Genomic DNA, 27792 nt, shown 5'->3' with positions numbered 1-27792 from the left:
GAAAACCCTGTGGAGCAGTTCTACTCTGTAACACACAGAGTCAGCATGGCAGCAGTTTGGTTTTGGTTTGGGTTGACCCTTCAGAAGAGAAATAAAGGTGATAAGGAATGAATGCATATTATAAGCCTCTTGTTGACACGTTGGAATATTCTGTTTCCCCCTACAGATTTAAGCAAGGACATATCTTGTAAAGAAAATTGTACATGTTCCTCATGCTCGCTCCGGGCCCCCAACATAAGTGACTTGCTCAATGACCAGGACGTATTAGACGTGATTAGGATAAAGCTGGATCCCTGTCACCCGACAGTAAAGAACTGGAGGAATTTTGCGAGCAAATGGGGCATGCCTTATGACGAACTGTGCTTCCTGGAGCAGAGGCCCCAGAGCCCCACGTTGGAGTTCCTGCTTCGGAACAGTCAGAGGACGGTGGACCAGCTGATAGAGCTCTGCAGGCTTTACCACCGGGCTGACGTGGAGAAGGTCCTGCGGAGCTGGGTGGAGGAGGAGTGGCCCAAGAGGGGCCGCGGAAACCACCCCCAGCACTTCTAGAGTCCTCCTCCTTCCTTCCTTGGCCTCTGCGGACATTGAAACCACCACGGGTCAAGGAGAAATGTTAATCTGTTCTTTTTTACGAGTTGAGGATAAAAGGACGTGGAACAGAGGACATTTGTTTTCCCCAAGCAGGTGGTTTTGTGGAGGGTAGGCTGTGATTTGGTGGTGGATTTTTGTTTGTTTTTGCACATCTGTTTTTATTTAATATTTGAATCTAGAATTGAGAAGAAAAAAAACATATTTTGTTGGCTCATGTAGGAGCCAGAGCTTACAATCAGAATGGATTCATGCCAACATGAACATAAAATGATCCTCTCCCTTAAGTACTGCTAGAGATTTCAACAAAATAGGACCTGGAATTGTTGATGGTCTCCCAACAGTCATCATACACAGACTCTCCGTGATCAACGGCGTTCCCACCACTTAGAAGAAAACAACACTGAGAAACCTGTTTTGTTTGTTGCTTTTTTTTTGTTGTAAAGTACTTATGTGATGTTGGTATTATGTGGTGATTACCTTCATAACACATGTGCCATCTTTTTTATTCAAATGCTTTTTATAACCTGTGCATGATCAAAAATGGCATTTGCTCAAGCGTTTCTAAAAGAAATACAAAAATCAGTGGTTATTGATTGGGAGGATACAGTCGTGGGAATGGTGTTGACAGAGTACTCAAAATGCCTTCGTTTGTGCGTGATTTATTTTCAATATAGCTTAGTATTTACTTTTACATCTTTTATATAAGGTGGGGTGCTTCACTCCTGAGGTGAGAGGTGAATCTCAGTTAGGCTAATGAATAAGAATCAGCTGCCCTGTTGGTAAACGGTAACCACCTCTAGCACCTGCTATCCGAGCTTGAAACTGGACCCAGTAACACTAAAGAACAGTTCAGGGAAAAAGGAAAAATCTGTAATGGTAGGGAAAGTACGCATAAAATCCAAATTTTCGGTAATTTTAAACTAAATGAAAAATGTGGTTTGAAGAATATCTCAGTTCTTCTTTGATGGTTTGAAGGGGAAGTGTGGTGAAGGAAGGCTCATTACTAGAGAGATCAGATTTTCCAGGTGTTCTCTTGGGGGAAAAAGAGAGAAAGCAAAGTTTTGGTTTAGTTCACAATTCCACTAAAGTTTTGGCAACAGAAGGAGCCCTGGTGGTGCAGTGGTTAAGTGCTCAGCCGCTAACCGAAAGGTCAAGGGTTCGAACCCACCAGCCACTCTACAGGAGAAAGATGTGGCAGTCTGCTTCCATAAAGATTGTTGTTGTGTTGTTGTTAGGTGCCGTCGAGTCGGTTCCGACTCATAGTGACCCTGTGCACAACAGAACGAAACACTGTCCAGTCCTGAGCCATCCTTAACAATCATTCTTATGCTTGAGCTTACTGTTGCAGCCACTGTGTCAATCCACCTCATTGAGGGTCTTCCTCTTTTCATGGACCCTGTACTCTGCCAAGCATGATGTCCTTCTCTAGGGACTGATCCCTCCTGACAACATGTCCAAAGTATATAAGATGCAGCCTCACCATCCTTGCCTCTAAGGAGCATTCTGGCTGTACTTCTCCTAAGACAGATTTGTTCGTTCTTTTGGCAGTCCATGTTATATTCAGTATTCTTCGCCAGCACCACAATTCAAAGGCATCAGTTCTTCTTCGGTCTTCCTTATTCATTGTCCAGCTTTCACATGCATATGATGCGATTGGAAATACCATGGCTTGGGTCAGGTGCACCTTAGTCTTCAAGGTGACGTTTTTGCTTTTCAACACTTTAAAGAGGTCCTTTGCGGCAGATTTGCCCAATGCAATGCGCCTTTTGATTTCTTGACTCTTGCTTCCACGGATGTTGATTATGGATCCAAGTAAAATGAAATCCTTGACAACTTCAATCTTTTCTCCGTTTATCATGATGTTGCTCATTGGTCCTGTTGTGAGGATTTTTGCTTTATGTTGAGGTGCAATCCATACTGAAGGCTGTGGTCTTTGATCTTCATTAGTAAGTGCTTCAAGTCCACTTCACTTTCAGTAAGTAAGGTTGTGTCATCTGCATAACGCAGGTTGTTAATGAGTCTTCCTCCAATCCTGATGCCCCGTTCTTCTTCATATAGTCCAGCTTCTCAGATTATTTGCTCAGCATACAGACTGAATAGGTATGGTGATAGAATACAACCCTGACGCACACCTTTCCTGACTTTAAACCAATTGGTATCCCCTTGTTCTGTCCAAACAACTGCCTCTTGATCTATGTAAAGGTTCCTCATGAGCATAATTAAGTGTTCTGGAATTCCTATTCTTTGCAACGTTATCCATAATTTGTTATGATCCACACAGTCGAATGCCTTTGCATAGTCAATAAAACCTAGGTAAACATCCTTCTGGTATTCTCTGCCTTCAGCCAGGATCCGTCTGACATCAGCAATGATATCCCTGGTTCCACGTCCTCTTCTGAAACCAGCGTGAATTCCTGGCCTTAGAAACCCTATGGGGGCAAGTCTACACTGTCCTATAGGGTCGCTCTGAGTTGGAATTGACTCAACAGCAACGGGTTTTTTTTTTTTTTTTTTTTGAAGGGGTGGGCAACAGATTAGGAAGTTAAGGTGCTTGTTCAATTTGGACAGATTCTGTATAAATTCCTGATTGAAATAAGCAAAAATGATGAATAACACTGAGTACACCAGAAAGATTAGAATTAACTCTCAAGAAAGTTATTGTCTAAACCACCACATTTTTTCCATTAACACTGACAATGGTTTTCATTAGGCGGCTGCTAAATAAAATCTGCTTCACCATCAAATGTAAACTTTAGCAAAATCTATGCAGAGATTTACTCCTCACTTCTGATTCAATGTTAATCACACCCGGTTTGTCTTACCCTGTCAGTATATCATAAGATGTACTTAAAATACCAGCCAGTAATAAAATGTCAAGACTTTTAAAAATAGATTGCAAATTATTGTTCAGTGAGGTATCTAATGTTTACAGCCAGCTACCACCTAAGCACTGAACAGAATTTGTAGGGAGAGTTCTAGTCCTCTGCCGGCTGCTGGTGGAGTTGACGCCCACTTATGGAGACCCCATGTGTGTCATAGTAGTATTGTGCTCCAGGGCTTTTCAATGACTCATTTTTCAGCAGTAGATTGCCAGGCCTTTCTTCCAAGTGCTTCTGGGTAGACTTGAACCTCCAAACTTTGGTTAGCAGCCAAGCACCTAATCATTTGTGCCACCCAGGGACTCCTCTAGTCCTCTAGGAATTTAAATTTACATCCCATGTTCTCATTTATTTACCCAAAATTTACAGTGGGGAAATATGAGTCTGACATTCACGATAGACATTTTAGAGAAATGAAACTAAGGAGGTGGTGACTGCTTAGGGATGTGTGGCACCACACCCCAGAAGCCCCATGGTCCTCAGTCCTTGTACTTGGGCAGCCTATCCTTTTGGGGTGTAGGAGTGAGCCCCAGCCTGATGAATGCCAACCTAAAAGGGCCACCGGAAACCCCCTTTCCTCCCTCCCCACGCTGCGGGTGAACTCCTTCTGCTTTCCCTTCAGTCTGGCAGGTTTGTCACGTCAGCTGTATACCAGCCAGGTGCAGGCACTGGGAGGGAGGAAAGGGAGGAGGGTGAAGGGAAACCCCTTCCTGCTCTCCTTCCCCAACCTGCTCCTTTTTCCTCCCATCTGTAGGCCTCCACCCTCCCCCAGACATAGACCAAAAAGAAGGGAGAACAGGAGGTGGCTCAGCCCCTCCCACTACCCTCCCCCACTCCACATTCTGTGCTGCATTCTCACAGTCTTGAGGACCCCAGAAGGTGGATGGGAAGGTTTCCTGTGTTCCCTGAGACCCCCTCCACCTCCATCTCAGATTAACAAAGGGCATAGGAGCAGCAGGAAGACCAGGGACCTGAGGGAGGAGGAGATTGAAATATCACCTCCCCATGCCCCCACAGGAAGTATCCCTGGCCCACCCTTGCCACCGCCCTCCCTTCCCTGCTCCCAGGAGGCCCTGCTGTCCTGGAAGTCTCCCGGTGGCTCGGAACAGCAGCTGAGGAAGAGAGTTCTACACCAGCAAAAGTGTTCCTAATATCCCAGGTTTAAAGTCTGGTAAATGTGATGAAAAAGCCCCTATGGAAACACAGCTATACATGGTGATGAGTTTCTACAAAGCGTTCAGTTCTATATTTCCCTCACTGCTGAATTAAAAGCTTTTCATGGGCTGGCCTAATGAATCTAAAGGGAATGAGAATTGCTCCCGATTAGCACTGCTTGTATGGGCCATATTTCCACAATTCCAAACTCAAAATTCCAACCTCAAAACTGACTTAAAATTGAACTTACCATCATAAATATCTCAACACAGCTATTGTTCGTAAGTGGCAGCTGGACTTACCTTTCTTGAGCTGGATCACAAAACACAGGATTCAGGCAAATCAGATATAGGCAAAGTTGCGTGTGGTTCCTTATCTTCAAGTTCAGGTGTAACAGGAAGACAGTGCATGAGCCACTCGTGTCTCCATGTTGCGTCACCATTTCCAAAGTCTTGACTGCTAAAATTTCCATCACTGGATTGTTAGTATCTTATTGCCAGCCTGGTGATGAAAGTTCTGAATTTTAGTTTTCTTAATTTTTATTGGAAACCCTGGTGGCGTAGTGGTTAAGAGCTACGGCTGCTAACCAAAAGATTGGCAGTTTGAATCCACCAGGCGCTCCTTGGAAAGTCTGTGGGGCAGTTCTACTCTGTCCTATAGGGTTGCCATCAGTCGGAATCGACTCTACAGGCAGTGGGTAATTTATATTATAATTGAATGGGAAAGTGGCAGGGTGGAAGGGATTTTTTTTACATAGGGGATTTGATACCGATTTGCTCTTTTCATTTAACTTGCCATTATTGGCACATATTGATATCTGTGGAAATCCTGGTGGCGTAGTAGTTAAGTGCTACAGCTGCTAACCAAAAGGTCAGGAGTTCGAATCCACCAGGCTCTCCTTGGAAACTACGGGGCACTTCTACTCTGTCCTGTAGGGTCGCTATGAGTTGGAGTCGACTCGTCGGCAATGGGTTTGGTTTTGGTTTTGATATCTGTATCAGTTAAAGTTTACCTTATGAAAAGTTTTAATTAAGAGCACAATGTGAGCAGAGAGAAATTTAACAAAAGATTTTTTTTTTTTAATTAAAGTTCATTCAGATGCTAAACGTTGATTAAAGGTAGGATGACTTTTATCTGTTACGTACAGAAATACAAGAGTAATTCTCAGCTGAAATACAAGTATAAGTCAATCATGTAATAACCCAGAACAGTTTTCTTTATCTATAGTGAATAAACACTAATGGCATAAATATGCTGATGTTCTACAAAGATGAGAGTTGGAAGGATGAAATTGCTTTATGGTTAATTGATCACATAATTCTTAAAATTTAAGTCCATTGATACTTAAGAGCTTTGCTCATATTATTGTTCATTGAGATCCATGTTAAATTGCTAGCGAAACAATCAAATCTCTTCAGCGAAATTCCAATATACTCTCTTGGAGCAAAGGATTAATATGCTTGGCTGCTGACCTAAAGGTTCGAGTCCACCCAGAGGAGCCTGGGAAGAGAGGCCTGATGATCTACTTCGGAAACATCAGAAAACCCTATAGAGCAGAATTCTGCTTGTACACACGTGGGGTCACCATGAGTCGGAATCTACTGGACAATAACTGGTTTAATACACTCTCTTAGACAGCTCATGTCCATAATGTTCCATGATGAGGCTCTATGTAATATGCATTTTATTTGGTTGCAATAGCAAATTACTACATGCAAGGGAAGGGAAAGAAAAGCCGTATTCAACACCACACACACCCAGGGCTCACACACACAGAAGGACTTAAACAGGAGGAGGGAGACGCAAATAAGGCACTCATGATTTAAAATTGCAGGGTTTCTTCAGGAGCAAGGGAGAATGAAGAAAGACACAAGGGAAACATTAGTCCAAAGGACTAATGGACCACAGCTACCATGGCCTCCACCAGGCTGAGTCCAGCATAACTAGATGGTGCCCGGCTTCCACCACTGACTGCTCTGACAGGAATCACAGTAGAAGGTCTGAGGCAAAGCTGGAGAAAAATGTAGAACAAAATTCCAATTCACAAAAAATGGCCAGACTTACTGGTCTGGCAGAGACTGGAGAAACCCTGAGAGAACGGCCCCCAAACACCCTTTCAGCTCAGTATTGGAGTCACTTCTGAGGTTTACCCTTCAGCCAAAGATTTGACAGGCCCATAAAACAAGACTAAATGGGCACACCAGCCCAGGGGCAAGGACTAGAAGGCAGGAGGGGACAGGAAAGCTGGTAATAGGGAACCCAAGGTCGAGAAGGGAGAGTGTCAACATGTTGTGGGGTTGTTAACCAATGTCATAAAACAATATGTGTACTAACTGTTTAATGAGAAGCTAGTTTGTTATGTAAACCTTCATCTAAAGTACAATAAAGAAAAAAAAATTGCACAGTTTAAAATTGTTAGGGCTTAAAAAAAAAAAAAAAGAGCGGGGGGAGGTGCTTAAATTGTTGTGCCAGGATTGCCCACCAATATTCAGAAGATAACCTGTATGAACGAATCACTCATTTTTGTGACAGTAAATAATAATTATTCGATAACATAGAAAATCTGTGTTAGTAGACAAAAGAGCTGCTGTTGCTGTTTAAATAGTAATTTTTGTGTGGTACTGCCCTCTGCTGGAGCACAAAGTCTACGCGCACATTCTTTCTGTCTTGAGTGCCGTCCTAATAGGAGCCTAAACCCTAACCAAACCCATTGCCATGAAGTAGATTCCTACTCACAGCAGCCCTATAGAACAGAGTAGGACTGCCGCATAGGGTTTCCAAGGAGCGGCCGGTAGATTCAAACTGTTGACCTTTTGGTTAGCAGCTGTAGCTCTTAACCATGGCCCCACCAGGGCTAATACCAGCCTATGATCTGCTTATTATTGGTGACATTTCAGAATCCTTACAGGTAGCCTGGCTAAAAGATAGGAAGAGTGCAAATATTTTAATTACCTTCACAGTTGGCAGTTCAGCTGCTCACCAAAAAGGTCAGCAGTTCGAATCCGCTAGCTGCTCCTTGGAAACCCTACGGGGCAGTTCTACTCTGTCCTACAGGGTCGCAATGAGCTGGAATCAACTCGATGGCAACAGCTTTGGTTTGATTTTTAACAACTGGCAAGTAAAACATAATGAGACTGGTGACGTTGAGACAAGGGTTCAAGTCTCCGAAACAGTTCCATACTCAGGGAATGACTTTAAATAATAGGACATTTCCTCTATATAGATTTACGGTTAGCACTTTGTGGCTACTTAGTCAATCTTTAACATCCAAGGAAAAGTCGTGATGAATGGTGGCTGTTATATTAAAAGGCAAAGGGATTAGTCTCCCTCAGAAGTAGCAAACTTTGACCAAAAGCACTCACCTCTCCCATTTCTCTGTAATATGTGATACAAAAATGTGTTCTTGCAAATACAGTCTTAATAACTACCTTCTAGCAGATTTTTCTCCCTTTTTCTTTTTAGATAAATAAATATTTTCATTTAGTTTTAAGCAAAGACTACCTGCCTTATAACATTCTTCCACTTCTGCCCTGCCTGTTCTGTAACTTTCCTCTCCTTTGGTCCTGTGGGTGTTTTTTTTTTTTTGCTCTGTGTTGCTTGTTTTATATAGGGTCGCTATGAGTCAGAATCAACTCGACAGCACTGGGTTTGTTTTTTTTGGGGGGGGGGGTGCTTGTTTCACAGCTGTTCACTGTTGCCATGAATCAGATTTCTTCTATGTGCCCATGGCTTTCTCTCTCAGTGCCATAGCTTAACACCTGCTTCTTTTTTTTGGCTACACATGTGGAAGCAATTTGTTGGATTGTTTTTCATCTTTAAGGGCACTTTGGGCCTCACAACGTTAAAACTGCTTTCTACCTTGTAGCTGAATACATGTACCTGCATATGCCCAAAAAGTGACAAGAAGCCTATTGCTCTATTTGTTTCATGATTTCTTGCTCAAGAATTCCCTGTCAAAGTCCACCTTCTGAACCTGTGTACTTGGTTATAAAATGGACGAGGACAGTCTTTTTCTTGCTTGTTTGTTTTCATAATTTATTTTCTTTTGTTGTTGAGAATATACACAGCAATACAGACACTAATTCAACAGTTTCTACGTATACCATCCAGTGACATCAATTACATTCTTTGAGTTGTGGGGCAAGAGCAATCTTGCTTCCCTTGTGTTTAGAGAGGACTGGGGCCATGATGGAGCCCTGGTGGCACAGTGGCTAGAAGCTCGGCTGCTAACCAACAAGTCGGCAGTTCAAACCCACCAGCTGCTCTTTGGAAACTCTAATGGGCAGTTCTACTCCTGTCCTATAGTGTCACTATGAGTTGGAATTGACTCAGCGGCAGTGGGTCTGGTCTGATCTGGGGCCGTGATGCCGGGCACTGTGCCGGGCCGGCTTGGAGCCCCTGAGGTGAGTGGATGCACACAACTGATGGTCCTCACCCATCTGGAATGGAAGTGCTACAAAGAAGAAAGCCTGGGCTTTTTCTTCCTGTGGCTGTGGAAGGGCAATGGGTGGTGACTTTGCTTTGGTGGTCGTGTTTAGCTGGCAATGTTGTTGTTGCTCGCTGCTGTTGAGTCGGTCCCCAGCTCATGGTGACCCCATGGACAGCAGGAATAGACTTCTGTGATCCATAGAGTTTTCCTGGCTGGTTTTCAGAAGTAGATCTCCAGGCCTTTCTTCCTAGTTAGTCTTAGTCTGGAAGCTCCACGGAAACCTGTTCAGCATCACAGCAGCAGGAAAGCCTCCACTGACAGATGAGTGGTGGTTGCACTCGAGTTTCGTTGACTAGGAATTGAACCCAGGTCTCCTACATAGAAGGCGAGAATTCAACCACTGAACCACCACTGCCCCCTTCAACTGGGGATACTTCCTAGAAAGCAGCTTCACAGCTGAAGAGATTGAGGCAGACTGGACAGTGCAGTGAAATGACTGAATTTATCAACTTTTTGGACATTTAAAAGAGGTTGGCTTCTCATGCCTCCCCAAGCTGAGCCATGCTGTTTTGCTTTACAGGACAACCTGGTGACCATTTTCCTTGGGACATGCCCTCAGAAGCTTCATGGAGGAAATTTCTTTGGCTGATGAAGACAGTGCTTTTGAATCTTTGTGATGTTCTTTTATGTATCTTTCTGCTGTACTTTTTAAGCTGCCTTAGTTTTTTTTTTTAATTTTTATAATTTTTATTGTGCTTTAAGTGAAAGTTTACAAACCAAGTCAGTCCCTCACACAAAAACTTATATACACCTTGCTACATACTCCCAATTATTCTCCCCCTAATGAGACAGCCCGCTCTCTTCCTCTACTCTCTCTTTTGGTGTCCATTTCTCCAGCTTCTAACCCGCTCTACCTTCTCATCTCCCCTCCAGGCAGGAGATGCCAACATAGTCTCAAGTGTCCACCTGATCCAAGAAGCTCACTCCTCACCAGCATCCCTCTCCAACCTATTGTCCAGTCCTATCCACATCTGAAGAGTTGGCTTCGGGAATGGTTCCTGTCCTGGGCCAACAGGAGGTCTGGGGACCATGACCACCGGGGTCCTTCTAGTCTCAGTCAGACCATTAAGTCTTGTCTTTTTATGAGAACTTGGGGTCTTCATCCCACTGCTCTCCTGATCCCTCAGGGGTTCTCTGTTGTGTTCCCTGTCAGGGCAGTCATCAGTTGTAGCTGGGCACCATCTAGTTCTTCTGGTCTCAGGATGATGTAGTCTCTGGTTCATGTGGCCCTTTCTGTCTCTTGGCCTCGTAATTACCTTGTGTCCTTGGTGTTCTTCATTCTCCTTTGATCCAGGTGGGTTGAGACCAATTGATGTATCTCAGATGGCCGCTTGTTAGCATTTAAGACCCCAGATGCCACACTTCAAAGTGGGATGCAGAATGTTTTCTTAATTGAATTTATTTTGGCAATTGACTTAGATGTCCCCTGAAGCCATAGTCCCCAAACCACCCCCCCACCCCGCCTTGCTCCGCTGACTTTCAAAGTATTCAGTTTATTCAGGAAACTTCATTCCTTTTGGTCCAGTCCAGTTGTGCTGACCTCCCCTGTATTGAGTGTTGTCCTTCCCTTCACCTAAAGTAGTTCTTATCTACTATCTAATCAGTAAATAACCTTCTCCCACCCTCCCTCCTTCCCCCCCTCATAACCACAAAAGAATGTTTTCTTCTCAGTTTAAACTATTTCTCAAGTTCTTATAATAGTGGTCTTACACAATATTTGTCCTTTTGGAACTGACTAATTTCACTCAGCATAATGCCTTCCAGGTTCCTCCATGTTAGGAAATGTTTCACAGATTCCTCACTGTTCTTTATTGATGCTTCATCCCATTGTGTGAATATACCATAATTTATTTATCCATTCATCTGTTGATGGGCAGCTTGGTTGCTTCCATCTTTTTGCTATTGTAAACAGTGCTGCAATAAACATGGGTGTGCTTATATCTGTTGGTGTAAGGGCTCTTATTTCTCTAGGATATATTCTGAGGAGGGGGATTGCTGGATCGTATGGTAGTTCTATAAGGAAGTGCAAAATCAATTTCCAAAGTGGTTGTACCATTTTACATTCCCACCAGCAGTGTAGAAGTGTTCCAATCTCTCCACAGCCTCTCCAACATTTTTTTTTTTAATTTGTGTTTTTTGGATTAATGCCAGCCTTGTTGGAATGAGATGAAATCTCCTTGTAGTTTTGATCTTTAAGCTGCCTTAGTTTTGTCTCTAACATGATTTTATTTTTTTCATAAGTATTATTTTGAACTATAGCAGTGGGTGCTAAAAATTAAAGATTGATGTCAACCACTACCTCTAATTGGTGCGTTTAGATAGATTTCAACACAATCATTGACTCATGTGTTCTGTTGGTCAGTCATCAATCATCCATTGAGTAGTAGGCTTCTAAAATGTGTTCCGAACACCGAAGATTCTGTACTTTTAAATGGTAAATTTTATGTTATGTGACTTTTACTCCAATTTAAAAAAAAGAATGAAAGCTGTCCACACAGAAGAAAGAGGGGCAGAAACAGCAGCTTAAGGAGGGGGAGTCTGCAGTTTGGGGGAAGGGAAATGGTGAAGAAGAAGGTGGTCGTGGACAGCCAGAGGGGCCTGTGCTCTTGTGTGCCCAACAGGCAGTGTTTCTCCCATTTTCTTAGTGGCAGCTCAGATAACAAACAGCTCTGGAGCCCTGCCTTCTTCTTGGCTTGACTCAGGGCGGAAGGCTCTGCTCCTCCTGGACGGTCTTTGTGGAGTTAGGGACCCTGCTCCAAATACCACCACCCACCCAACCTCCTTTTACCCTGCTGGCCTCATGGCACCTCCCTCTCCCAGGACAGCACGGAACACTGACAAGACCAAAGTAGTAGAGGTGCAGCTGTTTTGGGCAAGCTACAGAAGATTATCGCATTTGGATGGACTCAATACAGTAACAACATAAGAGAACCAACTGGACCACAGAGATGGGAAGAAGTATATATTAAACATTTAAATTATGGTGATATTTACTTCCCACTCAAATTTCTCCCATGTTTTTAAAAAAATGGCCAAAAAGTTCCTCATTTTTATGTTTGTCTGAAGCTACCTAGAAGCCCTGGTGGTACAGTGGTTAAAGAGCTACAGCTGCTAACCAAAAGGTCAGCAATTGGAATCCACCAGCTCTTCCTTGGAAACCGTATGGGGCAGTTCTACTCTGTCCTATATGGTCAATATGAGTTGGAATCGACTCGATGGCAGTTGGTTTGGGTTTTTTTTTTTTTTTCTTAGTATAGCTACTAAAGGAGCCCTGGTGGCACTGCAGTTAAGTGATTGATTGCTAACCCAAAATCGGCAGTTCAAACCCACCAGCTGCTCTGCAGGAGAAGGATGTGGCAATCTGTTTCTGTAAAGATTACAGCCTTGGAAACCCATGGAGCAGTTCTATTCTTCCTATAGGGTCGCTATGAGTTGAAATCGACTCGACGACAATGGGTTTGGTTTCTGGTTTAGGAGGCAGTGGTGGTTCAGCGGTTCGATTCCTGGCCAATGCATCTCAAGTGCCAGTACCACCTGTATGGCAGTGGAGGCTTTTGTGTTGCCATGATGCTGAACAAGTTTCAGTAGAGCTTCCAGACTAAGACAGTCCTGGGAGAAATGCCTGGCAACCTAAACTCAAAAAATCAGCCAATGAAAATACTATGGATCAAAGAGGTCCATTCCTGTTGTGCGTGAGCAGCTAACAACATAGCTACCTACCGTCTTACCTTTCTCCTTTCCTTCTGAGCCAAGCCTCTTGAAATAGTTGCCTGTCTTGCTGTCTCTCTTAATTTCCCATTTGATTCTGCAACTCACTGCAGTACAACTCCAGTGAAAGTGTCTAGCAGAGATCGCTAGTGACCTCCTAATTGCCACATCCATACCCTTATGTATCAAAGGGCTCATCTTACTCCACACACTTGCTCTAGTGTCCACTGCTGAGGTTCAAATATATTTACAAAATGGGCATAACAAACCTAACAGAAGTCCCATTTCATGGGACTAGAAGAGCTTCTGAGAGTCAACTCAAGCCCTGGCTACTGCTAGGTGTATCTGGGTGTAGTGGAGAGGTCTCCACAGAAGTCTTACTTGTAGAGGCCTCCCAGGAGAGAGCTCATTCAGTGAAACGGAATCAGGTATAACAAACTGTCAAGTAACCAGGTTGTAGTAGGTATTTCCTGAATCTTCCCCCAATGGATAACCCAAACTTTGAGATTCCTCCAACAAATCACACCCCTCTAACAATTGTGACCCAAAGGGGAAGGAGTCATGCTTCCTCAGTCTATCACAAATCACCACAAAGCTTTGGCACCCCATTGGCTCAGGGGGGCTGCCAGCAGGGAAGGGCTGTGAATGGCACTGCGAGGTACTGGGGAGTCAGAGCCGTGTGCAGGGAGGAGGGTCCACCGTGCTTAGGGGACAACTGCCTTCCCCGTAGAAGACTGAAACTTCCATGGGAGAGAAACAGTGGGGCAACACCCCTGAGGACTCGCATGAATATGCCCCCAGCTGGAGGAGACTCAGAAGGTGCTGGCTGGTGTCTGCTGGTGGAAGTGGAAAGCCAGAGAACATTTTCTTTCTGCTACATTTCATATTAAAAGTCATTCCTCCCTTGGCCTCGGAGGCTCCATTCCCTCCTAGTTCTTTTTTCCTTCTCTGATTTTTCCTTCTCTTCTCCTGTGTTGGCTCATCTTCCTCACCTGTCTCATTAAACATTGGTGGTCTCAGGTCTGCAGCTTTCTTTCCTCCCCCTTCCCGCACTACACTCAATCTCTCTGGCTGCAGTTGCCATCTATATGTCCGTGGTTGTTGTCTGCCATCGAGCTAATTCCAACTCATAGCGACCCTACTGAACTGCCCCATAGGGTGTTCTAGGCTGTAATCTTTACAGGAGCAGATCACCTGGTCTTTTCTCCTGAGGAGCAGCTGGTCGGTTTCAACCCTGACCTTTTGGTTAGCAACCGAGCACTCTAACCATTGTGCAACTTAGCCCTGATGGCCTCTTATGATTCATATACATATATACAACTTTCCATTGCACGTGGAAGTCCCACAGGTGCTTCAAATATAATACATCTAAAACGGCAGACATCATTCTCTAATACCTGCTTTCCCTCCTACCCCAATTACCTATCTCAGTGAAGAGTGCTCATTTACTCAAGGAAAAAACCAAATAACCCATTGCTGTCAAGTCGATTCCAGCTCATACTGACCCTACAGGACAGCATAGAACTGCCCCATAGGGTTTCCAAGGAGCAGCTGGTGGATTCAAATTGCCAACATTTAGGTTAGCAGCTGAGCTCTTAATCACTGTGCCACCAGAGCTCTTTACTCAAGAAAGAATCTGGGAATTCATACTTGGCTTTGCCTGCTCACCATGACCACATCCTATTGATCACCAATCCTGCTGATGTTCCTCAGTCCCAACCACCCCACCCAGGTCATGGCCTCGACTTCTCTTGCTATGACTTGACTGGTCTCCCAAGCCCAGCTTTTCTTTACACCTCACCCCCTTTCATCTTTCGTACATCTGCTAGAGTGGTCCAAAATAAAAACCAAATGAAACTACTACCCTCCTTAAATTCCGTGATTTACTTAGCCTGTGCTCCCCCACCCAAATAAAATAACCATTCTTAAGTGCAGGAGATTTTTCTGACTCCTTCCAGGAACATGATATATGTTGGTCCTGAAAACATATCATGCCTTTACTGAAATCACAGTGATAAAGCCTCCTAGTCACTGTCGCCTAATTACAAGTTAAAAACTAAGTCCAAGTCAAACACATACTCTGTAGCTAGAAGCAAAATTCTGTTCACATCCTTGATGAGTCTATTTTTACTTCCATTCATGAAAACAAGAAGTCCTTTTACACACCATTCAACAGAAAAAGACATAATGGCTATTGTTTACCTATTCTTGGCAAAGACAACTGAGCTTTTAACAAGCAGATTAACTCTGGAGGTGATGTTTCACTCCAAGTTAACACCTAAATATTTAATTAGAAAGCTTTTAAACAGGGGATTCACTGGAAAGTTTCCAAAGGCTTCACTCATTCAAGAAATAATGCTTGAGAGCAAGCACTTTACTAGACCCTGAGAGGGCTGGTCAGGAACTTGGTCAGGGAGTGGTCAGGAGTTAGTCAGGCATGGTCCTCCTGTCCTCCCAGCCCCAGCTCACCTCCCCAACTGAAGTTACAGCAGTTTCTGGTCACCTGGCCAGGTTGTCCCCATCACCGCTAACAAAGATGCAATTTCCAAAATGCAAGTCAACATGCTTGACTGAACCCAGGATGCTTTTAAGAAATATCAACCTTCTAGTAGCATTTTTAACATCAAACGTCAACAACAAGGAGACTTTAATCAGAAAACAAGGACTTTATAAGGTTGAATGAAGGAAGGAATACTATTCATAGCTCTCCCAGGTCAATAATGCTTTTGAGAGTGCACTACTGATACAATTGTTAGTGGGATGATAAACTAATTCTGGGACCTACCCATGTGAAGTTGTAGCTTTTAATTCTCTCTATAAAAAAATAGAACTGACAAAAGGATGAAGACATACTTATTCAGAACAACAAGAGTGGTTAAATGCCAAGAGTATTTAAAAGTGTAAGACCACTAAATACACAATAGGTAAGTGGTAACTTTGGTGAAGAGTAAGACAGTACACAATACTGGGAAAGCCAGCACAGCTTGTCCAAAAGCAAGGTCATAGAAGCTCCATAAACTCAGCCAAACTCCATGAGGGACCAAATTACTGGGCTGAGGGCTTTGGAGACCTTGGTCTCAGGGAACATCTAGCTCAATTGGCATAACATAGGTTATGAAGAAAATGTTCTACATTCTACTTTGGTGAGTAGTGTCTGGGGTCTTAAAAGCCTATGAACGGCCATCTAAGATACTCCACTGGTCTCACCCCTTCGGGAGCAAGGAAGAATGAAGAAAACTAAAGATACAAGGGAAACATTAGTCCAAAGGACTAATGGACCACATCTACCACGGCCTCCATCACACTGAGTCCAGTACATCTAGATGGTCCCTGGCTACCACCACTGACTGCTCTGACAGGGATCACAATAGAGGGTCCTAGACGGAGCTGGAGAAAAATGTAGAACAAAAAAAGACCAGACTTACTGTCCTGACAGAGACTGTAGAAACCTCGAGAGCATGACCCCCAGACATGCTTTTAGCTCAGTAATGAAGTCACTCCCAAGGTTCACCATTCATCCAAAGATTAGACAGGCCCATAAAACAAAATGAGACTAAAGGAGCACACCAGCCCAGGGGCAAGGACTAGAAGGCAGGAGGAGACAGGAAATCTGGTAATAGGGAACCGAAGGTCAAGAAGGTTCGCATGTTGTGGGGTTGTTAACCAATGTCATAAAGCAATATGTGTACTAACCGTTTGATGAGAAACTAGTTTGTTCTGTACACCTTCATGTAAAGTACAATAAAATAAATAAATAAAATAACTGTAATCGTGACAAAGACAAAAAAAAAAAGAATAAAGACAGGAGTTATTGCCTGAAAAAAAAAAGTATAAGACCTCCTTGTGCTTAGGAATCTGGTTTACCTTCCTAGAGCTGGCCTAACCAGCCTCTCCTAATCCTCATAAATGTCTGGAATAGCAGCTACCTTGCTTATATGATTTGAGTCAAAACATATGTTTCTACTGCCTGCTGCCCCATTGATGTTGCTCTTTGAAGTTATCTTTTTGCAAGGAAAGACCTAGTTAAAATATGATAACTGTAAAATCAGGGTATAACCTAATATAACTATCTGTTAACTACAGGAGATATTCTGTAGGATCTCTAAGACCTAAATTCTATGGCATGTAAGCAATTCATATCTATTGTTCCACCTGAATCCATTGATCAAATCTTTCCTCAGGAGCAAAAGTCATATCCAAACAAAAAGGACTGTGGAATTTCTCGAATTTAAAAAGTAATAATAGCCAAATGCTTACCTGGCATTTACTACATCTCCACATGCCCTGTGGGGCAGTTCTACTCGGTCCCGGACCGTCTGCTATGAATCGGAATCCACTCAACAGCAATGAGTTTGGTTTTGTTGGTTTTTAACTACACATGTTTATATATGTTATATATGTTAACTCCTTTAGTTCTCACACCAGCCCTAGGAGGTAAGTGCTTTTCTTATCCCTGATTCATAGGGGGAGGAGACTGAGGCGTGGAAAAGTTACGTCACTTGCCTAAGGTCATGGAACTAGTAGGTGGTAGAACCAGAATTCCATCTAGGAGTCTGGTCCCAGAGGCTGTGTGCTGAGCCATTCGGGTGTGCTTTCTGAATAGCCTGAGAATGGGAAGTGGAGAAATCCACATTGGGAAAGGACTGCTCTGAGGATGCCATAAGATTCCTGGAATGTCTATAATTTCACCCCTGTGTGGTATTTTTCAAACTGCCTGTTTCCATAGAGTGAATTCAGTAAAACCTAGGAAGGAAGTGAGGGAGGGAGGAAGGAGAAAGAGAGAAAGGAAAGGAGGGGGTAGGGGAGGCAAGTGTGCTGTCTTAGGAAAAAAAAAAAGTCTTAGAGGTGGGTGCATATATGGGGTAGGCAGAAATGTCAGGGCGCTAGGGCAGTCGATTCCACTGTAGGCAAGAGGACTGGATGACAACGTAGGAGGCAGCAGATTTAGAAAAACAAAGAAAACAAGTTCGACTTTCAAATTTAACAGACAGGGGCTTTGAGGAGGAAAAGTGGGTACACAGTGGGCCCTGGCTTGTCAGAGGAGACATACTGAGCTCCCAGAAACACACCTGTCCTATTTCCTGGGATCACTCTAGCCGGACTGCTTTATAGCATATAAATAATTCCTGTCTATTGTTCCACCTCAGATAAAGGGAATGGTTTGCTTTCATTGGACTTTTCTCTTCCTTGTAACCAGCTCTTAGGGACAGCTCCTGACCCAGGCCCTATTCTCCCACAGAAAACAGCAAAAATGCCAGGCATGGTGGCTATGTTGCAAAGACATTTGGAGTGAAGGAGACCTTCAGGAGGCGTTAGAGTTGCCGGTGGACATGGTCTGAGATTTTCACTCCCTGGCCAGTAATAGTAAAATTTCTTAATGGATACTTGAGTTCATATTGTTTTGAAGACAAAAGTTGTTTCTTTAAAAGATATGTGTGTGTACGTATATATATATATAAAGGGCTATATACATATATATACACATATATACATATATATACACACACACACATATATATATTAAAAAAATTTTTTTTTATATATATATATGTGTGTGTGTGTGTGTATGTATATATGTGTATATATATGTATATAGCCCTTTGCCGTTGAGTTGATTCCGACTTTTAGCGACCTTGTACGACAGAGTAGAACTGCCCCAGAGGCTGGTAGATTCAAACTGCCAACCTTTCGGTTAGCAGCTGTAGCTCTTAACCACTGTGCCACCAAGGCTTCATGTATGTTTATATATATGTGTATGTGTGTGTGTGTATCAACTGAAACATATACGTTTTAAAAAACAAACTACATGTTTTTCACACACAGTTTCGCCATTGAGGAGTGCAGTACTTTTGTGAAGGACATCTGGGAATTCTTTTTGTGGTCCTTAAACACTGCCTTGGTTACCTGGTTTTTACTAAAACCAGGTTACTCTGATGTTACACATATTAAAAAATTTAAATATTTATATGACCTAGATCATTAAAAAAGACGATTAAAAAAATCCTGCCAACATTGGATTCATTCATAGAATTCTATGCATTAAAATGATGTTGCAAAAAAGCACAATATTTTCATTGACGTATGAAGATGTTCATATCTTTGGACGCGCTGGGTAAGTGGGATGATAGGTACACTTAGTGTCCTTTTTGCTTATTTATTGTTTGTGTAATGAGAATGCATGCACTGACTTTTTACTAAAAAAAAGGTACAATAAAAATGATTTCATTAAAAACAAAGCAGTCACTATAAAGAGTTCTTTGCAACTGTGGGCAGCCCTTGGATTTTCTGCTTGAAAGAAACAAGAATCTTAGAAAGCCTCGCAGAACTATCTGAGATTAGAAATGACTAAAACTAGGGCAGGCTTCATGGACAAGATGAGAACTGCACACCCAATTAAATGTACAATTGCACCAGGACCTTGGTCTTTGGACCTGTGGCACCTGATCAAACTCCCTACACAAGCGTGCACATTAACGAACGGAAGTCACAGGCTTATGTTGCTAAATTAGAGGGAATGAGCCAGACAAAAACCATGCTGTAAACTGGGCAGGTTCTCTGGCCAGGCACTGAACTTTCTCTTCACTGAGATAAAATATTACATTTCAAGGCTGGCAGAGATGAATGGGAGAGGAAGAGGAATCCCCTTCCAGGGATGCATAGAGCCTTCCACCTACACCAGCGTGTTGGGTGGAGCCAGTCTCTTTGCAAGGCTTGCTGTATTTCTTGGCAGGTGCTCAGCTGGCAAAGCCAAGAATCCTAAGCTAAACAGACAGAAATGATCCTAAATATTTGGACATAATATCTTCCCTAACAGATTGCCTAGAGTATGGGTCTGCTGTGATGGAAAATTAAATGAATATCTCCCTAAATTGTTAAGGCTTATTTGGCAGGATACCGTATTTGAAGACTGAGTAAATCATCTTACTATGCATACACGTGCGTTGTGTAATCTTGCCAAGGCAACTGGATAGTCCAAAAAGAAGTGATAAATGTGTAGGCATTAAGAGCACACACTGCACTAGTCTGGAAAAAACTAGTTTACCTACAGAAGAAGTACTTGATTAATTTTATGAGCTGTGCAGATTTGTATTCTAGCAGAGATGGATAATAGGAATCTTTAAAACCCAAAATTAAAATTTTTACCTCAACACCTCCAAATACAAACCATCTCCAAAGGGCTAAAATGTCACTTTTACACCCGCACACTTTAAAGGTGCACACGAGAGAAGTTGGGATGGCACGTGGATTGGAAGTGTCAGCTGGTTCGATCTTCTGAAATATTGTCTTACCAGAGGGTGGCAAAGGGACAACCTAGAAAAAACAGTGTGAATTATGGGTGGGGGTGAAGAGGTGGTTGGGGGAGCGTGGGTTCTTTTTACCTCTGTAGCACTCAGTTAACCAAGGGAAACTTCCAGTCAATCCAGTGCTCACTGTATAACAACAAGATGGGCACTGCTATCTGGTCCCACACACAGAAAACTGGGTTAAATGTACTGCCTGGGTGCCCCAATATGACCAACCTCTCAATGTCACCTCACTGCCTTCACCTTGCTGAGGGAGACAATCCTGGCAGGCAGTCTGGCCCTCTGTTAAATGGTTGTGTGATAAAACATTCATTAGTTCCTGTATTTCTAGAGCTTAGCATGGAGGGATGGTGAAAATTTACAGAAAGAAGGCATTTAGGACTGCTTAGATTTTAAGGTTCATCTCTTTCAAACTTTTTGATTTCTAAACGAATCCAGCTTTAAATGCCTGAACTAGTAGTCGTGCACAGTTCCGTTTCCTAAATCTTTGGGGTTCATCCTTGAAGAACTTTCAGAGGGAATTGGGCTGGCTTCCTTTATAGTTGCTCTTTCCATAAATAACCTTGAATTGTTTGACCATTAAGAGTAACTGCTATGGTGAAACTAATACCCTAACCATCTAAACTATTGAAGGTCAAATTGCACTTACAACTCCATGCCAGATCCCACAAAAACGGGTGACTGTGTTCCTTATCACCTGTGGCCGGGGGCCTCTTCTCTGAGGTCCGATGTCAGGGCCTCCTCAGGAATCTCTACCATGAGGTGCAGCTCCTGGGACCAAACCCCTGACAGGTTCAGTTTTGACTCTACTCACAAGTTGAATGGCTCCAATTCTGGATGGTGATTATCTCTCTTAATATACTTCTATACCCAGTGTCTACAACATGGGTGATTTAATCAATGTTTTTTGGATATTAAGTAATAGATAAGGAAAAACAGAAGGGGTGGTGGTGAGCTGGTGGTCTTAAATTCCAAGCCCTGGTACTAAATTACTCGGGTAGTTTTTTCATGACTTGGTCTCCTAAAAGGAGACCTCCAAGGGTCTAACAAAAATTTTCCCAACAGCTAGATCTGACTCTGGCCTCCAGCAGTTTTCTATAAGTATATTAATAGTTTTCTGAAAAACTGGTTCTGCAGATTAAAAGGGTAATGCTATACAGATCACATGAGGAGCACAGGGTTCCTGGGTGTTTGTGGTTGTGAAACCAAGACGACTTCTTCTCTAATCATATGGGTGTAAAAGTCTAAATTTCTGCTACCAGGAAGCACTTGCCCAGCTCAGAAGACAGTGTCTTCTCAGCTCTTCACGATCACATGTTCATATATTCTTGATGATCCACCAAATTAGATGAATGGAGGCTAGTGAAATGGAGGCTGTACATAGATTTTGTATTTACAACTAGAAAAAAAAAAAAATAGAGATCCAAAGGGGGGAAAAATCTAAAAGGAATTAGGCGGAGCCCAAGAGAAACAAATGTGTGATGAAATAAATGTTTCAACCAACTGAAAATAACTTTCTGCCTTTTCAGTAACTGCCATTAGATACATCATCATTAAAATGTTTGAATAAAAAAAAGAGATCATGAAAATCTGGCAGTCTAGGAAACATTGGCCACTACGGTGTGCATAGGCTCAAAATTTTAGAAGAGACTCTGGAGTTCACTGGTAGTCAGGTTTTACAGACGCAGAAGTTAGAATAGCTAAATTCAACATAAATAAAACACACTGGGCATTGGCGGTAGAATCTTGCCTTCCACGCGGAAGGCTCGGGTTCACTTCCCGGCCAATGCACCTCGCGCATAGCCACCACTCGTCTGTTACGACGCTGAACAGGTTTCACCGAAGCTTCCAGACTAAGACAGACTAGGAAGAAAGGCCTGGCGAACTACTTCTGAAATTCAGCTGTTGAACACCCTATGGATCATAATACTGCCATCCACAACCGACCATGGGGATGGCATAGATCAGACAGCGTTTCATTCTGTTGTACGTGGAGTCGCCACGAATCGAAGGCTGACTCTACAGCAGCTAAATAAAATACTCTAAATTCAACCTCCATGTAGTTATGTCATAAATACTATTGTAGCTGTGACATAATGTATTTATCTCATAAATAATTGTAGTTATTTGTGAGGACGTGATGGCTAATGTTATGTGTCAACTTGGCTAGGACATGATTCTCAGTATTATGTAATTGTCCTCTATTTTGTGATCTGAGGTGAGGAGCATTTCCTTGGGGGTGTGGCCTCCATCCAATATACAGTCCTGCATCGCTTAACATCCATGAAACGTGAAATAGGACATTATGTGATTTTACACTGTGCGAACACCATATTATAGATGGTCCTTTCTGGCATTTGCTTCCAAAATACGGAGGTTTCATCCATACTAAAAATTAGCTGGGGAAAATAACCTCCCTCTACAACTAGTTTGGAGCCCTGGTGGTGCGGTAGTTAAGAGCAGTTCAAATTCACCAGCCACTCCTTGGAAACCCTATGAGGCAGTTCACTCTGTCCTATAGGATCACTATGAGCCGGAGTCAACTCATTGGCAATGGGCTTGGGGTTCTGTTTTGTTTTTAACAATCAGTTTACCTAAAGTTTCAACAAATCTTTTGCTGCCTTCACATCAGCACTTGCAGACTCCTCACTCATTTTCATATTATGCAGCAAAAAAACTTTGTTTGAAGTGTCTTAACCACCCAGAACTAGGACTGAACTTGATAAAGTGGTCTGGTCCCACTTTTAAGCATCTTGAATAAACTTCGCACCTTAGCAGTGATCGTCAATGTGCTGAGAGGGATTCGCTTTTGTGTTTGGTCCTCAATCTACGTCATTAGCAATTTCTCCATATCTCATATAGTTCCCTCCCTTGTTTTCATTAGCCTTGTAGTTTTCAGTGGAGCTGATCCTTTAACAGCTTGGAGAATTTTTTCTTTGCTTTTGAGGGTCATCGAGATTGTGAAGTTCAACATGCCTAAATCCAATACATCTATTCTCCGATTGAGATTTCTGAACTCTATTATAACTTTATGGGACTATGGATGTATATATGATCGAACATTGCCCCATGAGCCAGCAGCCTACGGTCTGGGCTGCCAGTTTTGGGTTCGTCAGCCCCCGTGGCCACGTACGTGAATCAGGAAAAGCCTCTAGCCTGTTGCCTGACCCACAGATTTGGACTTGCCAGCCTCCACAGCTACATGAGTCATTTCCTTGACATAAGTCTCTCTCTCTATATATACATGCTTCACTGGTTTTGCTCCACTACAGAACCCAACCTAAGACATTATATTAACTCTCAAACATTTAATAAAGAATTCTTCCTTTGCTTTTTCTTTTTGTCAAGACAGCAACATACATTTATTGGGCTCCAAGGAAGAAATGGTAAACCTTAGACTCAAGTAAACAATCAGCCTGAGTTTTGCAATGGCCAATGTCCACAACAGTGCAAATAAAAGCCATTATTTAATCTATTTTCATTTGATAAAGAGAAGTAAGTGGCAAGAACAGTTTCTTCCTTTCAGTGTCTGTCTTCGAAATGAACCAAATCATATAGGAGCTAATTTTTTTTTTTTTTGCAGTGACAGGTCTGTCGTAACTGCTTCTACCTCTTTAGATGATTACTGTTTCTAGTTGTAATGTTAAACAGACACTAATAGGAGAAATCACATTGCATAAGTCAACAAACATTTACTAAGCATCCAGTGTGGTCAGACCCTCTGCTAACTGCTGGGAATACAATGACACTGTGACAGTCCCCACTCCTCAAGGAGTCCTCACTCCAAGGATGAAAGACAAGAAAAGAGGCAATAAACTCAGTGGGATAAATGTTATGGTAAAAGTACGTTGAGAACTTGCAGCGAATACTTCTTGTTCCTTAATTATCGTTGACTTTTATTGCCAGTAATAAAAGCTATAACAATAAACGGCCAACTTAGAAGGCAAGATCCATTTACTGTGTGCTTACATGTAACGTAATATACGTAAGCAGGTTACACCATTCTCTTGTTTAGTTCCCATAACTCTGCATGGTAAATGTTGCTCGGCATTTTATAAATGAAGACTAACTTAGTACCACATGAACCAAACCAAAAAACCAAACCTGTTGCCATCAAGTCAGTTCCTACTCACAGTGACTCTAAAGGACAGAGTGTAGCTGTCTCACAGGGTTTCCAAGGAGTGGCTGGTGGGTTCAAAATGCCAACCAAATTGGGTATGCACATTCCTGGGGGCAGATGAGGACTTTGTATGGGGTCCTCAAGGCAGGGATCATTCACCCGTATTTGTACTCTTTCTGAACACTGATTGCCCAAGCAGGAGTGGTGCTTACCTTGCTTACCAGATCATCTATAGTGAAATTGTTCACTATAGGTTAGTAAGTAAGCACAAGTTAACCTGTGCTTACCTTGCTTACTGGGTCATCTGCCCCCGTCAGAGATTGTAAATTTGAAAAGAGGCTTTGATTCTGTAGGAAGGTGTTGTGGGGTTGGCAGAGAGACAGATGCCAGCCATACACCTACAAGCAGAGTCTTTAATGTGGTGAAAAAAATGTGAAACTGTTCACTACAGATGATTTGGTAAGCAAGGTAAGCACCATGCTTACCTTGCCTATTGGATAATCTGCCCCTGCGCCTGAGAAAGTGCCTGCGATTGAGGCATCAGGCTCGTTGTCTTTTTCCACTTCCCAACTGCTCTTTTCCCACTTTACGAAAAAGACAAAAACGTAACTCTATGGCCAATTCTATATTTTAATACAAGAAGCCCTGATGGCTCAGTGGTTAAGTCCTCAAACTGCTAACTGAAAGGTCGGCGGTTCGAACTCACCAGCTGCTCCTCGGAAGAAAGTTGTGGCAGTCAGCTTCCCTAAAAATTACAAACTTGGAAACCTGATGGCAACGGCTTTGGTTTTTGGTATATTTTAATATGGTGCATTGCCCTGAAGTAGAAGGGAAAAAAATCCACCTTGCTAAGTAAAAGAGCTATTCAGACTGATGCCTGCAAATCCCCCTCTATTAAAGTCACTGTAACGTCCCTACCCATCTCAGTAAAAAATAATTTTTGGTAAAATTTGCTTAACAATTATTTAAAAATTATAACACTTGTTTATGTTATTTTGAATACAGGTAGTCTCTGATTTTATGATGTATTTGAGTTACGACTGTCTTCTTTTTGGATATCTTACCATAGTAATAAGTACTACAAACCATGTTGCAGCATGTAATTTGCTGATGTTATCATTCTCAGATAACTCAGAAAATGTAAGACGACCAGACCTTATGTGCCTCCAGTTGCAGCTGAGTGTACATACTACCTATGAAGTCTTCTGGCCAAAAAACTGAACTTGTTTAACAACTAGTTCATAGGAAATACAGATTAAAGAACATATTAAAACGACATCACAGGCATGCAAACAGCAAAATCCAGAACGTGGGAAGCTCTACAGAACACGCAATCTGGTGTCTTTAACAAACTGCAAGGAAAAATATAGGGAGATTTATATGTGAGAAGACATTTATGAGACTTATAAATCAAATGCTTACACTTTGTTTCCATCCTGATTTTCAGAAGCCAAGAAGAAAAATTTGAATACTAACTGGATATTTGATAAAGCAAAGATATTATTTTAGATTTATTCACGGTATCGTGGATATATTTTTTAAGTCCTTATTTTTAAAAAAAGATATAAGTTGATGTTTTTACAGATTAAGTAATGCCTGAGATTTGCATCAAAATGAGCCAGTGGTGGGGAGGGAGTGGGCGAGGTATAGATGAAGTAAGACTGGCCATGTCGATAATTCTTGGAGCTGGACAATGAGGATGTGGGAGCTCATCATCCCATCTCTCTATTTTGTGCATGTTTTTAAATTCCCAAAATAAAAAGAAAAAAATTTAAGTACTCAGAGTCAGCTGTATTTTTCTATTTGAAAAATCACATGGATTTCTTGTCTGCTCCAACCTGTCACAGAAATGCTTCCCTTGTTATTTTATTTTATAATGAATTCTATATATACATACAAGCTGGAATACGATTAGCTATGTGCAAGAAGGGTTGGTTAAATATTGAGACTGGGCTGTTGAGGAAGGTCTTTTAATAGTATTATGAACCTCAGCAACTTTGCAGGAACGAAGATCACAGCGAGCATGAACAGTCACTAACGTCATTCTTCTACACTTTGTTAAATTTATGTGTAATTAATGTCTGACACCCACCAGATTTTAAGCTCCCTGAGAGCGGTATTTTTTTTAACCCACTGTGTCTCCAGTGTCTAACATGTTGCCGAATATATTGGAAGTATCCAAAAAGTATTTCTTGGGATGAATACATGAATGTATGGTACTAAATTACCATAGTTCACTAAGCCATTCAAGAAATGGGGTAAAATAGGGTAGTGTCTCATTCTTTGAGCCGCTGTGATGAACTAATTTAATTTAGACTCATCTGAAGGTCTCTCCCATCCCCAAGATTCTTTTATTTTATGACAAAACCATAGTTCTAGAAGCTTGTCTCTCACAACTTAAAAGACTAGATCTAGGACATGACCCTGTAGAACAGAAGAGGTAAGTCTGACGAATCTGGACACAGGGGGTCTGGAGGGTGAAAAGAAGAGGTTGACTGCTCATGGGTGGTGCTAGGGTTAGGGTCTGGGAGAGATTAGTTCAAAGCAAGGAGATTCAAAGAGGAAATGAGCCTGTTTAGAGTGGCGAGGATAGTCAGAAGAGGTAGGTGACAACAACCACGAAATTTTTCCCTGGGAAGTAGACTTATATGTAAGAAATGAGTGTTGTGGTTCTGTTAAGGATACATTCCCAAAGCTTCTGCATAATTTAAAACATGCATAATTCAAGACTAATTTTCTTACGGGAATAAATGGAAAGCAGGAGTATATGTTCTCCAGAGCTCATAAGTTCTCTAACTATTGTAGCAAAGTTTTGCTTTAATACTGCTCTTTATTTATCATTATTACTACTAAAGGGTCCAGAGTTTTGGTTCCTAAATTCACAGCATGATATATCAAGGCAGTTGTTTTAAGTTCTTGATAATGTTTTATCACGTCTAACTTGTATTCCAGAATTATTGATTTTGGGGCATATTTCCCCAGCACTAGCATCATCATTTAATGAATGCCTGAATGACATTGTTCTAGGGCCATTTAAAAAAAAAAAATCACAACAGCAAAAATAACATAGCAACACAATAAGTAAAATCACTGACGGAAGTGCCTTAGTTTGAAACAACCTAGTTCAGGGCACTGACAAAAGATTAGAAGAATTTCTGTTTCATTAGTTAGTGCTGCCAAGTAGCAAGAGCATATATATAGTTCATAACTCATAAGTCTGAAGTCATTATTTTACTATTTTTTAAAAATCTGGGCAATATATTATTTCACATTTTGCCTACAACATGTAATATTTTTATATAACACTATTTCTAACTCTGTAGCCAACTATACTACATAAATGTGGCCTCTTGGGTAAGAGAGAGGAAGATAAAGACAGATGAAAGAGAAATTATTTTGAACTGATACATCTCTTATTCCTGTGTTTTTGGGGGAAAGTCATCTCAGGAACTGCTCCTAAAGCCATTCTCTTTCTCCTGTGTCATTTCTGTGTCCTCCTCTACTGAATCATTCACATGAATAATGTCAGTAGTGTGCCCGTAAGTG

General features: G+C 42.1%; 1 protein-coding gene and 1 long non-coding RNA gene across 3 annotated transcripts in view; one reads left to right on the top strand and one right to left on the bottom strand.

The window, feature by feature from the left end:
* Positions 1-3081, top strand: part of EDARADD (EDAR associated via death domain) — a 111176-nt gene extending 108095 nt beyond the window's left edge. For both annotated transcript variants that reach the window (XM_049868690.1, XM_049868691.1), the window contains one exon: positions 167-3081. In XM_049868690.1, coding sequence (XP_049724647.1) covers positions 167-549 — 383 coding nt within the window. In that variant the 3' untranslated portion in view covers positions 550-3081. The remainder of the gene's footprint in view (positions 1-166) is intronic.
* On the bottom strand, positions 1545-27792 carry LOC126067088 (uncharacterized). The gene is made up of 3 exons (XR_007515321.1): positions 27655-27792; positions 4928-5126; positions 1545-1623 (listed from the first exon to the last, which is right to left on the bottom strand). It is a non-coding gene; the product is annotated as an uncharacterized LOC126067088 (long non-coding RNA).

This window comes from Elephas maximus, chromosome 24, assembly GCF_024166365.1.
Source record: "Elephas maximus indicus isolate mEleMax1 chromosome 24, mEleMax1 primary haplotype, whole genome shotgun sequence".
Classification (NCBI taxonomy): Eukaryota; Metazoa; Chordata; class Mammalia; order Proboscidea; family Elephantidae; genus Elephas; species Elephas maximus.
This window is presented reverse-complemented; position numbering and strand designations above follow the sequence as displayed.